Source organism: Xyrauchen texanus, chromosome 7, assembly GCF_025860055.1.
Source record: "Xyrauchen texanus isolate HMW12.3.18 chromosome 7, RBS_HiC_50CHRs, whole genome shotgun sequence".
Lineage (NCBI taxonomy): Eukaryota > Metazoa > Chordata > Actinopteri > Cypriniformes > Catostomidae > Xyrauchen > Xyrauchen texanus.
The window spans coordinates 1,403,387-1,418,000 of NC_068282.1; the positions used below are offsets into that span (position 1 = coordinate 1,403,387).

General features: G+C 36.3%; 1 protein-coding gene across 1 annotated transcript in view; it reads left to right on the plus strand.

Annotated features, from left to right (window-relative positions):
• Nucleotides 1-5,718: 5,718 nt before the first annotated feature.
• The window catches only part of LOC127646782 (zinc finger E-box-binding homeobox 2-like), a 62,534-nt gene continuing 53,638 nt past the window's right edge, over nt 5,719-14,614 (plus strand). The window contains exon 1 of the mRNA XM_052130659.1: nt 5,719-5,844. Within this exon, the coding sequence (XP_051986619.1) occupies nt 5,787-5,844 (58 nt within the window). The 5' untranslated portion in view covers nt 5,719-5,786. The remainder of the gene's footprint in view (nt 5,845-14,614) is intronic.

A 14,614-nucleotide genomic window follows, 5' to 3' on the forward strand; every position in this document is an offset into this window, starting at 1 on the left:
TATCGCATCTTATCACGTGGCTTGTTGAGCCCGTTACCGCGGAGACCTAGTGTGGAGACTTCACGCTATTCTCCGCGGCATCCACGCACTACTCTCCAAACGCCCCATTGAGAGCGAGAACCACATTATAGCGACCACGAGGATGTTACCCCATGTGACTCTACCCTCCCTAGCAACTGGGCCAATTTGGTTGCTAAGGAGACCTGGCTGGAGTCACTCACCACACGCCCCACCGAGAGCGAGAACCACATTATAGCGACCACGAGGAGGTTACCCCATGTGACTCTACCCTCCCTAGCAACCGGGCCAATTTGGTTGCTAAGGAGACCTGGCTGTGACTCCAGCCCACCCTGGATTCGAACTCCAGGGGTGGAAATAAGCGTCAGTACTCGCTGAGATACCAGGCCCGCCAGTGGCATGATCTTTAAAAGTTAAACAAACTAAACAAAAATGAATATCTATGTTGTGATCAACTCTCTAGACGTGTTTTTAAAATTTAAACTAAAGACATCTGTCTTACGCATCCGTGTACACAAGCCAACGGAACTCAATAACACGTTCTGTGTTCGCCCCTTATATCTTTCAGTTCTATCTTATTGCCAAGCAAATAAACAGGAAATAGTCCCAGTTGTTCTGTAATTAAGTTTGAATGTAGCATGTACTGCGGTTGAATTCATCTCCAAAGAGAGAGAGAGAGAGAGAGAGAGAGTGCAGAGGTTTAGCAGAGCTCAGATCTACAGGCCCGACTTAAGCCACAATATACTGTGCTGAGGTTGCTGATACAAATGGAAATGGCGAAATAAGCGCTGAGGTTTTCACATGCAAAGAAGTGAAACCAGCATAATGACTTTTCTTTTCTTGGTTTGCCATTCAAGTCGAGGCTTTTCATTCTCTTTGTCACAAAGGTTGGCATATAATTAACTCCTGTTTAATATGCCGTTAAGAAGACTCCTCCCTTTGCTCCCTCTCTGAACCCCTGCCAAACTCCTGGATGCAGCAAACCCCATGGGACACCCCACCCTTGGGCGTCCCTCAGTGTGTATTGAGGTGTGTGTGCATGGGCCCCTGTCCGCTGTTTTTAGGCTCACTGCACACCGCAAATTCCACTCTTCGCCTGCATGTAGACAATCGTATCTTGTTTAATAGGTTCACTTAAAAAAATAAAAATATATATCTATTATTAGGATTTGCATCTACCCGGGCAGAGGTGAACTCTTTGTTTTGGGGCAGTTAGAGTGTTATTCTGCCATCCACCCACCTCCTCCTTTACTCCGGTCCCCAGCAGGGTATTAGTTTATGACCCAATCCATCTCCTTTCCTCTCCGGGACAAAAGGACTGTGACCTCTCATCCCTTCTCTTTTTCTTTGGCTTTCTCCACCTGGAATCCGCCATGTTATGTCCCTAAAAAGACAAATGTCCATTTTAATTTTGCACTTTAACACATATCAGGATTCACAAAAAAATGACCATGGTAAAAACATGTGAATGGTGTTCTGGAAAGTAACGGTGGCTTACTATGTAAACGCCAAGGAACCTGAATATGGAAATTATTATTCTGTCTTTAAATGAAAGTGCCAGTGTTGTGGTCTGATTTCATGACTAGCATAGTATTTTTAGTAAGGGTTGTACACTTACAGTCCATCCCACGCTGTGTAGAATACCCAGAAATGCAAAAGGCTGCTAATATCTGGAAAAGAAAGAACAAATCTAGTCACGATTAATTTTGAAAGGTTTCATTGCGGTCTTATATATCAACACACGACGGTTGCTGTTAGCTAAATTTAATTCCGATTAAATCTCAGTCATTCTGTGGTTACTGTTGTGGCTTTTCTGTAAAAGTCTATAACGAAGTTTCTCCAAACATAAAACAATAAATCTACAGATTATTTCTAAAAGCCGCAATTAATATATAGTTCCCCTCAGGAAACGGTGTGTTCGTTGCCGCGCTTTTTTTCCCGGCGCGAAAACAGAATATGCACACAAGATAAACAAGACAGAACTCATTAGTTTTCAAAAAGCAGTAATACACGTAACTGTTTGCAGATGGCTTATTATTTCAGATAGCAATTCTGTAATGTGTAATTATTTCGTTTGCGCCGACAGTATAATATTAATAATAATAATAAAAAACGTAGAGAATGAAAAACATCAATCAGTGGGAAATAACGTGAGTTTTAAAGCCCATTCTTAAAGGGAAAATTGTAATTTATTTGGGAGCATTGAGGGATCAAGGTCCACCCTACCTCGCGCACCTCAGGAAGTATTTGGCGCGCATTATCATGACACTGCGCGTGATGGTGGGGGTTGGTCCGCGTGAATGCCAAGGTAGGGGACCTGCAACGGTGTGTTTGACTTTTTCTGATGTTTTTCTTTTTCAATTGCTAAACAGATTACCGTTCAATTACTCGCACAAAAGAAGTGACAATACAATACTTCCTACAGCGATCAACGGGAGAAGCCGAATTGTTGGGGGTGCATGAACAGGTGTGATTTGTTCCAAGTACCTGCGCATTTAAGACCGTTTGTGATTTTAAATCTTTTTTTTGTTTGTTTGTTTGTTTCAGGTGAAACAGGGCTCTAGATTTGGGAGAAAACATGTCATTTAATTATTATCATTATTATTAGCCTATTATTATTATTATTATTATTATTATTATTATTATTATTAAACGTCTTTTAGGTCTGATTCTGCGAGAACAAAACATGTTTTTAATGAGGAAGATAATAATGTTGTGCTGTTATTTATTGCACCAATTGCGTTTTTTCATGCAAAGTAGATGATGGAATATCTCTCATTTATTAAGCCAAATAAAACGCAATATAATTACTAAGTAGACCCAGGCGAGTACAGATCTCTATAACCACTTTACATTATATATTATTGGCATATTTACCCATACAGAAATATATGGTAATAAATGCAAACTCATATATACAGGGTTTGCAGGGTTACTTTTGAAATGTATTCCACTACAGATTACAGACTACATGCTGTAAAATGTCATTTGTAACGTATTCCATCAGATTTCTGAAGGTCAGTAATGTACTCTAAATACTTTGGATTACTTCTTTAGCACTGGTAGATTTTTTTTTCACTTGTTTTGACTATAAAAACTCAAAATACACATGTTAAAATACATTCTCTGTTAAACCTAAAAACGAAATATCTAATGTATTATTGCTTCTTAAACAACATAAATAAAACCGATCTTGTTTTTAGGATTTTGTGATATTTTTACAGGAAAACAATACAAAAATTATTATCAAGAATACTATTTTTGCCCTAATATCAAAGAGTTTACTAGAAAAAAGAAATTATGATCCAACGTGAATTTTCTTGATAATAAATATGATCGTGTCTGCTAACATGTGCATGTAAAATGGCTAGAAATAGCATTTTAGCTTAGCGACAAGCTAACAATTTACACAAGGTTCATCTCGATTTCTTCTGCTCCAAACTTACTTCAGACGTTCTTCTCTGTCTGCTCGTATGAATGTCACATCATCAGAAAGTGTTTCACCAATGTTCAAATGTACTTTGGATCATTTATATGTATAAATGTTTTCCATCAAGAAAATGTAAATAAAGGCAAAGTAATCTCTTCAGTAATCAAAATACTTTTTTTAATGTAACTGTATTCTAAATACCAATTATATAAATTGTAACTGTAGTGGAATACAGTTACAAAATATATTTTGTATTTTAAATACGTAATCCCGTTACATGTATTCCGTTACTCCCCAACCCTGAATTGATATGCATTTTAATACATGGTTTTCATTTATATAAAAAGGTCACCTACTTGCACATATACTGCAAAAATATATTTTTACCAAATACTAGGGATAATGTTCTACGTTCATATACATAATCAGTGTATGGTGTACGCAAAGTAACAAAGTAATTAGTTACTGTAATCTATTACTTTTGGGCACAAATATTAGTGTAATGCATTACATTTTAAACCATTGTAATCAGATTAGTAGTTATAGTTACTGACTTTCAATTAAATTACTAAAAAATATTGTTCGTGTGTAAAACAATGCAAATGTGAATCCATATGTTTATATATATGTCTTTTTGCGTTTATGTGACAGTTGAAGGGTGTGCGAAAGTGAACAAGGAGAAAATAGATATTATTTTGAATATGTTGAGCGAAAAAACTAAATATTTGTGACAAGTGGTTTAGAAAGTAGCTTAAATGTAAAGTAATAAGTAATGCGATTAGTTTTTCATTGATGTTATCAGTGCACACACACACACACACACAGCATATATGAACATATAGCCTATATATATATATATATATATATATATATGAACATATAGCCTATATATATGAACATATAGCCTATATATATATGAATATATAGCCTATATATATATGAACATATAGCCTATATATATGAACATATAGCCTATATATATATGAATATATAGCCTATATATATATGAACATATAGCCTATATATATATATGAATATATAGCCTATATATATATATATGAACATATAGCCTATATATATGAACATATAGCCTATATATACATACATATATATATATACATATATATGAACATATAGCCTATATATACATATATACATATATATGAACATATATCCTATATATATATATATATATATATATATATATATATATATATATATATATATATGAACATATAGCCTATATATATATATGAATATATAGCCTATATATATATATATATGAACATATAGCCTATATATATGAACATATAGCCTCTATATATACATACATATATATATATATATATATATATATATATATATATATATATATATATATATAGCTATATATACATATATACATATATATGAACATATAGCCTATATATACATATATACATATATGAACATATATGAACATATAGCCTATATATATACATATATATATATATATGTATACATATATATATATATATATATATATATGAACATATAGCTATATATATATATATATATAGCCTATATATATATATATGAACATATAGCCTATATATGAACATATAGCCTATATATACATATATATATATATATATATATATATATATATATGAACATATAGCCTATATATATATATGAACTTACTGCCTATATATATATATATATAAACTTGCAGCCTATATATATATATATATATATGAACTTACAGCCTATATATTTATAAACTTACAGCCTATATATATATGAACTTACTGCCTATACTGCCTTACTGCCTTACTGCATATATAGGCTATATGTTCATATATGCCCTTATATCAGATTTCTTTATGAGTAATATTTAGATGAGTAGCTACCAAATATATTACTATGAATATGCTGCTTTAAAGACTATAGACATACATTATAAACAATGTCCAATATACAGTACTATAGCTATTACTATAGTAAACCAAATTGGAAATGTAAGCATTATATCCAACAGTATTTAAACTTTGTTCGATCATTTATTTGCGACATGCCCAGTAATCCCGAAAAGTAATATGAAAAAAGAGAAAGTCTCTCCATTATGTTGTCTTTTTAAAGAACACACTTCACAGTTTGGGGTGACACGTGTTGACACCCGCATTAAACTATCAGCGATCAACACGCCTCCGATGATGACATCACAAGAGCCGCGGCTGATCGCGACGCGCGTTTGAAGCGCTGAATGGAGCGAGCGGGCGATGCGGAGCGGAGCGCCACTTCACTCGTTTATCCAGCCGATCCGCGCGCACGATCCCCGGGCAGTTACCGCGCCGACATGGCAGAACGGCACCGAGGAAAACGGAGGAAACAGGCGAACCCAAGAAGAAATCAAGGTACGTGACTGGCCAACTTTTATTTGGGCGTTCATTAATGCCGCGAGACATCCGAGGTGCGGTGTTTTAGAGTAAAGCTTGCCTGTTTAGTAGACTGCATTCAAGAAGTATGTTTGCGTTATTATTAATGTGTTAATTATATTAATGTATGAGCATGAACACCAAATGCCGTTACATGCATTATTACGAGCGTGCATTTATTTAATTGCATTGTGTTAACTCACGAGATCGCGTGTTACTTTGTTACATTTCTCATGCATTTGCATTTGCATTACATTGTCTGTCAGCTCAAGAGTTTTTTGGAATTTGCAGAACTTGTGGGCCACTTTCTGCAGCCTCAGCATCACATTATCATTGAGTTTTCCTACATTCAGCTGTTGCACTTCCTAATAGAGGAGACGAACAGACAAGAACAGATAGAAACTGGTTTCGATTCATATATGCCAATGAAATGGTGCAACTGTTTAATTTAAAATAAATGCATGCACTAATAGGGAAACTTTGCAATGTGAGATTTCAACAGTAGCCGAGTATATATATATATATATATTAACATTTAAACTCAGAATAGCCTGATGGCACTTTAAATATTAGATATCAGAATTAATGTATGAATATTTTTACAGCCGTTATGTCTAAAGTCTCTTCATTGTTATTCTGCATTTCACAGCCGCTTTTAAAAGCATGTAAAGTGTCTCTCTCAACCGTGCGATTCGTCAGGAAGGCAACAGGGTTGTTTGTGATGTGTTAATGCTTTCAGAAATGTGCAATTTATGCTTAAAACTTTCCGGGTTTCGGCACTAGTGAAGCTCAATCGACAGCATTTGTGGCATAATGCTGAAAATATTCTCCACTCGCCTGTTGCTTATTTATAAATGTGCTTTACATCGAGACACTCACAATGGAAGTCAATGGGGCCGGTCTGTAAACATTTAAATACTGTTTCATTGTAATACTGGAAAGAAACATTTATAACACACATATTGTTACATTGTTACATTCTTGTGTCTATATGAGATGAGCAACCGAGTCCTTCTGGTGTTTCTGAACTATTCCCGCTTGTTTTCCGAGGCCTGTATGTGAACCAAAGGAACACCACTGAACATCTTCATGTCATATCTTATCTAATGGTCTAATGGTTCATTGCAGGTTTTATATGTGAACCCCACAATAAATAAATGAGCGAGCAGGACAGCTTATTTCACATGCACGCCGCATTTGTTCACAGATGGTGTGTAGATTCTGTACTCGTGCTCAGAGCAGCGAAATTCCCCACAATTCTTGCATGCTTCGGATGATATTAAGGTGGACATTGGTGGTTTAGAGAAGCCAAAGAAGTGTGAATGTGCATTTCTAAACCATCTGAGCAAGCGTTGTACAGTTGTACAATAAATGCACAACTGAAGACATGTTGAGCATGCAGAACGGTGTGTGTGAGAGTAAAAGAAAGAGTGTGTATTTGAGCATGTGTGTTTGTGTGGTTAGAGCAGTTCCTCATTTGGATGCAGCATAAGGTGTCATTTTTGTCAACCTCGCACCCGTACGCGACCCCCCCCCCCCCTCAGAACTAACGTGCTATTTGCTATCGACCCACCCCGTGACCTCACATGCACAAACACACACACACACACACTCACCTACGCTCATCCTGATGTTCATATATAGGAGCGGTGTGTATCCTGTCTCTTATTAACCGGCTTCCCTAATTCCACTATTAGAGACTGAAGCGATCAAGCAACGCAGCACTCTTGCAGCAGACCAGACGGACGTAAGCGCACGATGGACATGCGGTTTTAGAGGTGCAAACTGCCTGCTTGTTTCGCCGATGATCCGTTTGCAAAAAGACAGCGCTAGTGTGAAGTGTGTCTATGAAAAGCATTAAATTACAAAATATGAAAGCAAGCGTGGCTGCTGGAGCGTTTCTCAGAACTCATTTCTCTTTTCTTTTGAGCAATGGCTGTCCTGGTGATTTTTAGTGGATGTATGAAGTCAGACCCCCTCAGATGTCCTAGCAGAGGAGTTCAGCACATTTGCTAAATACTTTATATATTTTATACAATTTCAAACTTCTACTTTTTGTCAAATCCTTCTAATAAATGACACTTTCTTTCAAATATTGTTATATAATGTATATAAGTTCAAAAATATTTTAGTGTGACTTGAGTGTCTGAATACTTTTAGGGGCCAGTGTAGATAACACACACACACACACACACACACACACACACACACACACACACACACACACACACACACACACACACACACAGAGAGAAAGAGAGAGACAAACACACGCACACACACTCATAGACATACACACACAGAGAGAGAGAGAGACAAACACACACACTCATAGACATACACACACACACACTCATAGACATACACACACACACACACAGAGAGAGAGAAAAAACCCACACACACACTTATAGACATACACACACACATACAGACAAACACACACACACATTCACACACAGACAGACAAACACACTCACAGACAAATACACACACACAGACAACCATGCACACACACACACACACATACAGACAAACATGCACACACACACACAGACAAACACACACATTCACACAAACACACACACACACATACAGACAACCATGCACACACACACACCCACACACAGACAAACACACACACACACACACACATTCACACAGACAGACAAACACACACACACAGACAACCATGCACACAAACATACAGACAACCATGCACACACACTCACAGACAAACACACATACACACAATCTTGCATTATCCTCCCTGTTCTTTAACCCGTGTGTGTGTGTGTGTGCATATGCAGAACAGATGATCGTGGCGAGAGCGAACTCACGTCACAACATCTGACAAATGCAGAGAGACTTCTCTGGAACGTGGCACGTTCATGGCTTGTGTCTCAGCAGCACATTTCTCCACTAATAACTTTTAAATTGTGCAGATACACAATAATGTTGTCAGAGGGCCGCTCTTTCGCTTATTATCAGCGTGCCGCATGTTCGTGTGTATAATGTGAGCGTGTGTTTGCGTACACTGCAGACAAACCAAAATTTATTTGGCAACATCAGACAGTGGGATAGATTATATTCACATGGAGACCCTCAGAGGACAGGGGAGAAGTTAAAAAAAAGTTTTGCATTCCCTCCCGGATTGAGGTGAGTAACCACGCCATCATGAGGACTTACTAAGTAGCGGGAATTGGGCGTTCCAACATTGGGAGAAAAGGGGATAAATAATATAAATAAAGAAAAAGTTTTGCTTTCCATTGGAAAAGTTTACATTCACTCAAAATAAAGTTTTGTGTTCCCTCTAAAATTGTTGTGTTCCTTCAAAAAAGTTTTGTGTTCCCTGGGAAATGTTTACGTTCCTCAAAATAAAGTTTTGTGTTCCCTGGGAAAAGTTTGCGTTCCTCAAAATAAAGTTTTTTGTTCCCTGGGAAAAGTTTGCGTTCCTCAAAATAAAGTTTTTGTTCCCGGTAGCGTTTAGCTCACTCAAAATAAAGTTTTTGTTCCCGGTAAGCGTTTGCGCTCACTCAAAATAAAGTTTTTTGTTCCCTGGTAAACATTTGCGCTCACTCAAAATAAAGTTTTTTGTTCCCTGGGAAAAATTTGTGCTCACTCAAAATAAAGTTTTTTGTTCCCTGGGAAAAATTTGTGCTCACTCAAAATAAAGTTTTTTGTTCCCCGGTAAACGTTTGCGCTCACTCAAAATAAAGTTTTTTGTTCCCTGGTAAACATTTGCGCTCACTCAAAATAAAGTTTTGTGTTCCCTGGGAAAAGTTTGCGTTACTCAAAATAAAGTTTTTTGTTCCCTGGGAAAAATTTGCGCTCACTCAAAATAAAGTTTTTTGTTCCCCGGTAAACGTTTGCGCTCACTCAAAATAAAGTTTTTTGTTCCCTGGTAAACATTTGCGCTCACTCAAAATAAAGTTTTTTGTTCCCTGGGAAAAATTTGTGCTCACTCAAAATAAAGTTTTTGTTCCTGGGAAAAGTTTGCGTTCCTCAAAATAAAGTTTTTTGTTCCTAGGAAAAGTTTGCGTTCCTCAAAATAAAGTTTTTGTTCCCTGGTAAAAGTTTGCGTTCCTCAAAATAAAGTTTTTTGTTCCCTGGTAAACATTTGCGCTCACTCAAAATAAAGTTTTTTGTTCCCTGGGAAAAGTTTGCGTTCCTCAAAATAAAGTTTTTTGTTCCCTGGGAAAAGTTTGCGTTCCTCAAAATAAAGTTTTTTGTTCCTGGTAAGCGTTTGCGCTCACTCAAAATAAAGTTTTTGTTCCCTGGTAAATGTTTGCGCTCACTCAAAATAAAGTTTTTTGTTCCCTAGTAAGCGTTTGCGTTCACTCAAAATAAAGTTTTTTGTTCCCTGGTAAGCGTTTGCGCTCACTCAAAATAAAGTTTTTTGTTCCCTGGTAAGCGTTTGCGTTCCTCAAATTAAAGTTTTTTGTTCCTGGGAAAAGTTTACGTTCCTCAAATTAAAGTTTTTTGTTCCTAGGAAAAGTTTGCGTTCCTCAAATTAAAGTTTTTTGTTCCTGGGAAAAGTTTGCGTTCGTCAAAATAAAGTTTTTTGTTCCCTGGTAAACATTTGCGCTCACTCAAAGTTTTTTGTTCCCTGGGAAAAGTTTGCGTTCCTCAAAATAAAGTTTTTTGTTCCCTGGGAAAAGTTTGCGTTCCTCAAAATAAAGTTTTGTGTTCCCTCTAAAATTGTTGTGTTCCTTCAAAAAAGTTTTGTGTTCCCTGGGAAATGTTTACGTTCCTCAAAATAAAGTTTTGTGTTCCCTGGGAAAAGTTTGCGTTCCTCAAAATAAAGTTTTTTGTTCCCTGGGAAAAATTTGCGCTCACTCAAAATAAAGTTTTTTGTTCCCCGGTAAACGTTTGCGCTCACTCAAAATAAAGTTTTTTGTTCCCTGGTAAACATTTGCGCTCACTCAAAATAAAGTTTTTTGTTCCCTGGGAAAAATTTGTGCTCACTCAAAATAAAGTTTTTTGTTCCCTGGGAAAAGTTTGCGTTCCTCAAAATAAAGTTTTTTGTTCCCTGGGAAAAGTTTGCGTTCCTCAAAATAAAGTTTTTTGTTCCCTGGTAAAAGTTTGCGTTCCTCAAAATAAAGTTTTTTGTTCCCTGGTAAACATTTGCGCTCACTCAAAATAAAGTTTTTTGTTCCCTGGGAAAAGTTTGCGTTCCTCAAAATAAAGTTTTTTGTTCCCTGGGAAAAGTTTGCGTTCCTCAAAATAAAGTTTTTTGTTCCCTGGTAAACGTTTGCGCTCACTCAAAATAAAGTTTTTTGTTCCCTGGTAAATGTTTGCGCTCACTCAAAATAAAGTTTTTTGTTCCCTGGTAAACGTTTGCGTTCACTCAAAATAAAGTTTTTTGTTCCCTGGTAAATGTTTGCGCTCACTCAAAATAAAGTTTTTTGTTCCCTGGTAAACGTTTGCGTTCCTCAAATTAAAGTTTTTTGTTCCCTGGGAAAAGTTTGCGTTCCTCAAATTAAAGTTTTTTGTTCCCTGGGAAAAGTTTGCGTTCCTCAAATTAAAGTTTTTTGTTCCCTGGGAAAAGTTTGCGTTCGTCAAAATAAAGTTTTTTGTTCCCTGGTAAACATTTGCGCTCACTCAAAGTTTTTTGTTCCCTGGGAAAAGTTTGCGTTCCTCAAAATAAAGTTTTTTGTTCCCTGGGAAAAGTTTGCGTTCCTCAAAATAAAGTTTTTTGTTCCCTGGGAAAAATTTGCGCTCACTCAAAATAAAGTTTTTTGTTCCCTGGTAAACATTTATGCTCACTCAAAATAAAGTTTTTTGTTCCCTGGTAAACATTTAGCTCACTCAAAATAAAGTTTTTTGTTCCTGGTAAACATTTAGCTCACTCAAAATAAAGTTTTTGTTCCTGGGAAAAATTTAGCTCACTCAAAATAAAGTTTTTTGTTCCCTGGTAAACATTTGCGCTCACTCAAAATAAAGTTTTTTGTTCCCTGGTAAACATTTGCGCTCACTCAAAATAAAGTTTTTTGTTCCCTGGTAAACATTTGCGCTCACTCAAAATAAAGTTTTTTGTTCCCTGGTAAACGTTTGCGCTCACTCAAAATAAAGTTTTTTGTTCCCTGGTAAACATTTGCGCTCACTCAAAATAAAGTTTTTTGTTCCCTGGTAAACGTTTGCGCTCACTCAAAATAAAGTTTTTTGTTCCCTGGGAAAAATTTGTGCTCACTCAAAATAAAGTTTTTTGTTCCCTGGTAAACGTTTGCCTTCACTCAAAATAAAGTTTTTTGTTCCTTGGTAAACATTTGCGCTCACTCAAAATAAAGTTTTTTGTTCCCTGGGAAAAGTTTGCGTTCCTCAAAATAAAGTTTTTTGTTCCCTGGGAAAAGTTTGCGTTCCTCAAAATAAAGTTTTTTGTTCCCTGGTAAAAGTTTGCGTTCCTCAAAATAAAGTTTTTTGTTCCCTGGTAAACATTTGCGCTCACTCAAAATAAAGTTTTTTGTTCCCTGGGAAAAGTTTGCGTTCCTCAAAATAAAGTTTTTTGTTCCCTGGGAAAAGTTTGCGTTCCTCAAAATAAAGTTTTTTGTTCCCTGGTAAACGTTTGTGCTCACTCAAAATAAAGTTTTTTGTTCCCTGGTAAATGTTTGCGCTCACTCAAAATAAAGTTTTTTGTTCCCTGGTAAACGTTTGCGCTCACTCAAAATAAAGTTTTTTGTTCCCTGGTAAACGTTTGCGCTCACTCAAAATAAAGTTTTGTGTTCCCTGGGAAAAGTTTGCATTCCTCAAAATAAAGTTTTTTGTTTCCTGGTAAACGTTTGCGCTCACTCAAAATAAAGTTTTTTGTTCCCTGGTAAACGTTTGCGCTCACTCAAAATAAAGTTTTTTGTTCCCTGGTAAAAGTTTGCATTCCTCAAAATAAAGTTTTTTGTTCCCTGGGAAAAGTTTGCGTTCCTCAAATTAAAGTTTTTTGTTCCCTGGGAAAAGTTTGCGTTCCTCAAATTAAAGTTTTTTGTTCCCTGGGAAAAGTTTGTGTTCCTCAAATTAAAGTTTTTTGTTCCCTGGGAAAAGTTTGCGTTCCTCAAATTAAAGTTTTTTGTTCCCTGGGAAAAGTTTGCGTTCCTCAAAATAAAGTTTTTTGTTCCCTGGGAAAAGTTTGCGCTCACTCAAAATAAAGTTTTTTGTTCCCTGGTAAATGTTTACGCTCACTCAAAATAAAGTTTTTTGTTCCTGGGAAAAGTTTGCGCTCACTCAAAATAAAGTTTTTTGTTCCCTGGTAAATGTTTGCGCTCACTCAAAATAAAGTTTTTTGTTCCCTGGGAAAAGTTTGCGTTCCTCAAAATAAAGTTTTTTGTTCCCTGGTAAACGTTTGCGCTCACTCAAAATAAAGTTTTTTGTTCCCTGGTAAATGTTTGCGCTCACTCAAAATAAAGTTTTTTGTTCCCTGGTAAACGTTTGCGCTCACTCAAAATAAAGTTTTTTGTTCCCTGGTAAACGTTTGCGCTCACTCAAAATAAAGTTTTTTGTTCCCTGGGAAAAGTTTGCGTTCCTCAAAATAAAGTTTTTTGTTCCCTGGTAAACGTTTGCGCTCACTCAAAATAAAGTTTTTTGTTCCTGGTAATGTTTGCTCACTCAAAATAAAGTTTTTTGTTCCTGGTAACGCTCACTCAAAATAAAGTTTTTGTTCCTGAACGTTTGCACTCAAAATAAAGTTTTTGTTCCCTGGGAAAAGTTTGCGTTCCTCAAAATAAAGTTTTTTGTTCCCTGGTAAACGTTTGCGCTCACTCAAAATAAAGTTTTTTGTTCCCTGGTAAACGTTTGCGCTCACTCAAAATAAAGTTTTTTGTTCCCTGGTAAAAGTTTGCGTTCCTCAAATTAAAGTTTTTTGTTCCCTGGGAAAAGTTTGCGTTCCTCAAATTAAAGTTTTTTGTTCCCTGGGAAAAGTTTGCGTTCCTCAAATTAAAGTTTTTTGTTCCCTGGGAAAAGTTTGCGTTCCTCAAATTAAAGTTTTTTGTTCCCTGGGAAAAGTTTGCGTTCCTCAAAATAAAGTTTTGTGTTCCCTCTGAAAATGTTGCGTTCTTTCAAAAAAAAAGTTTTTTGTTCCTTGGGAAAAGTTTGCGTTCCCTCAAAATTATTTTGCATTCTTTCGCAACAGCTTCATCCATTCCTTATGAAAATTAGCCGTGCTTTTGCTATTCTAACCACAGCAGAACTTTGGTATTTATAGTAACCATAGTAATAAAACAGGAAACCAAAACAATGTTAACAAAAAACAATCATTCCACCAAAAATTGTTTTTACTTCATACTTTAAATTTTAAATATACTTTAATATTTTCTATGGTAAAACCATGCTCATTTTTGCAAGGGATGGATGAAGCTATTGCGAGGGAACCCAAAGTAATTGTGAGGGAAAGCAAAATTGAGTCCCTTTCCACTTATGTCCCAAAACACAAAGGCAAAAAAAATGTGTCTTCCAACATTTGTTTTGCTGGTGTCACTCAAGACCGTCGGTGGAATGCTTTTAACTGACCAGTTTAGCTGCATCCACATTTTGCAAAGTTAGCATGAGAACCGCAGATGTTGTGCAGTCTTTGTCTTTTCCGCGGAGAACCCTTGATGCGCACCACCCATGCAATGACGTGCTACATTACAAAATGCGCCATCCCGGGGTGGCGGCCGCATCGTGGCTTCATTCTCGAGAAGAATTCCTCTGAGCCAAGTCTGTGATTGGATGATATCAAATTTCAAAGTCTAGTTTTAAAATCGAGAATCAAGTGACGTCATTC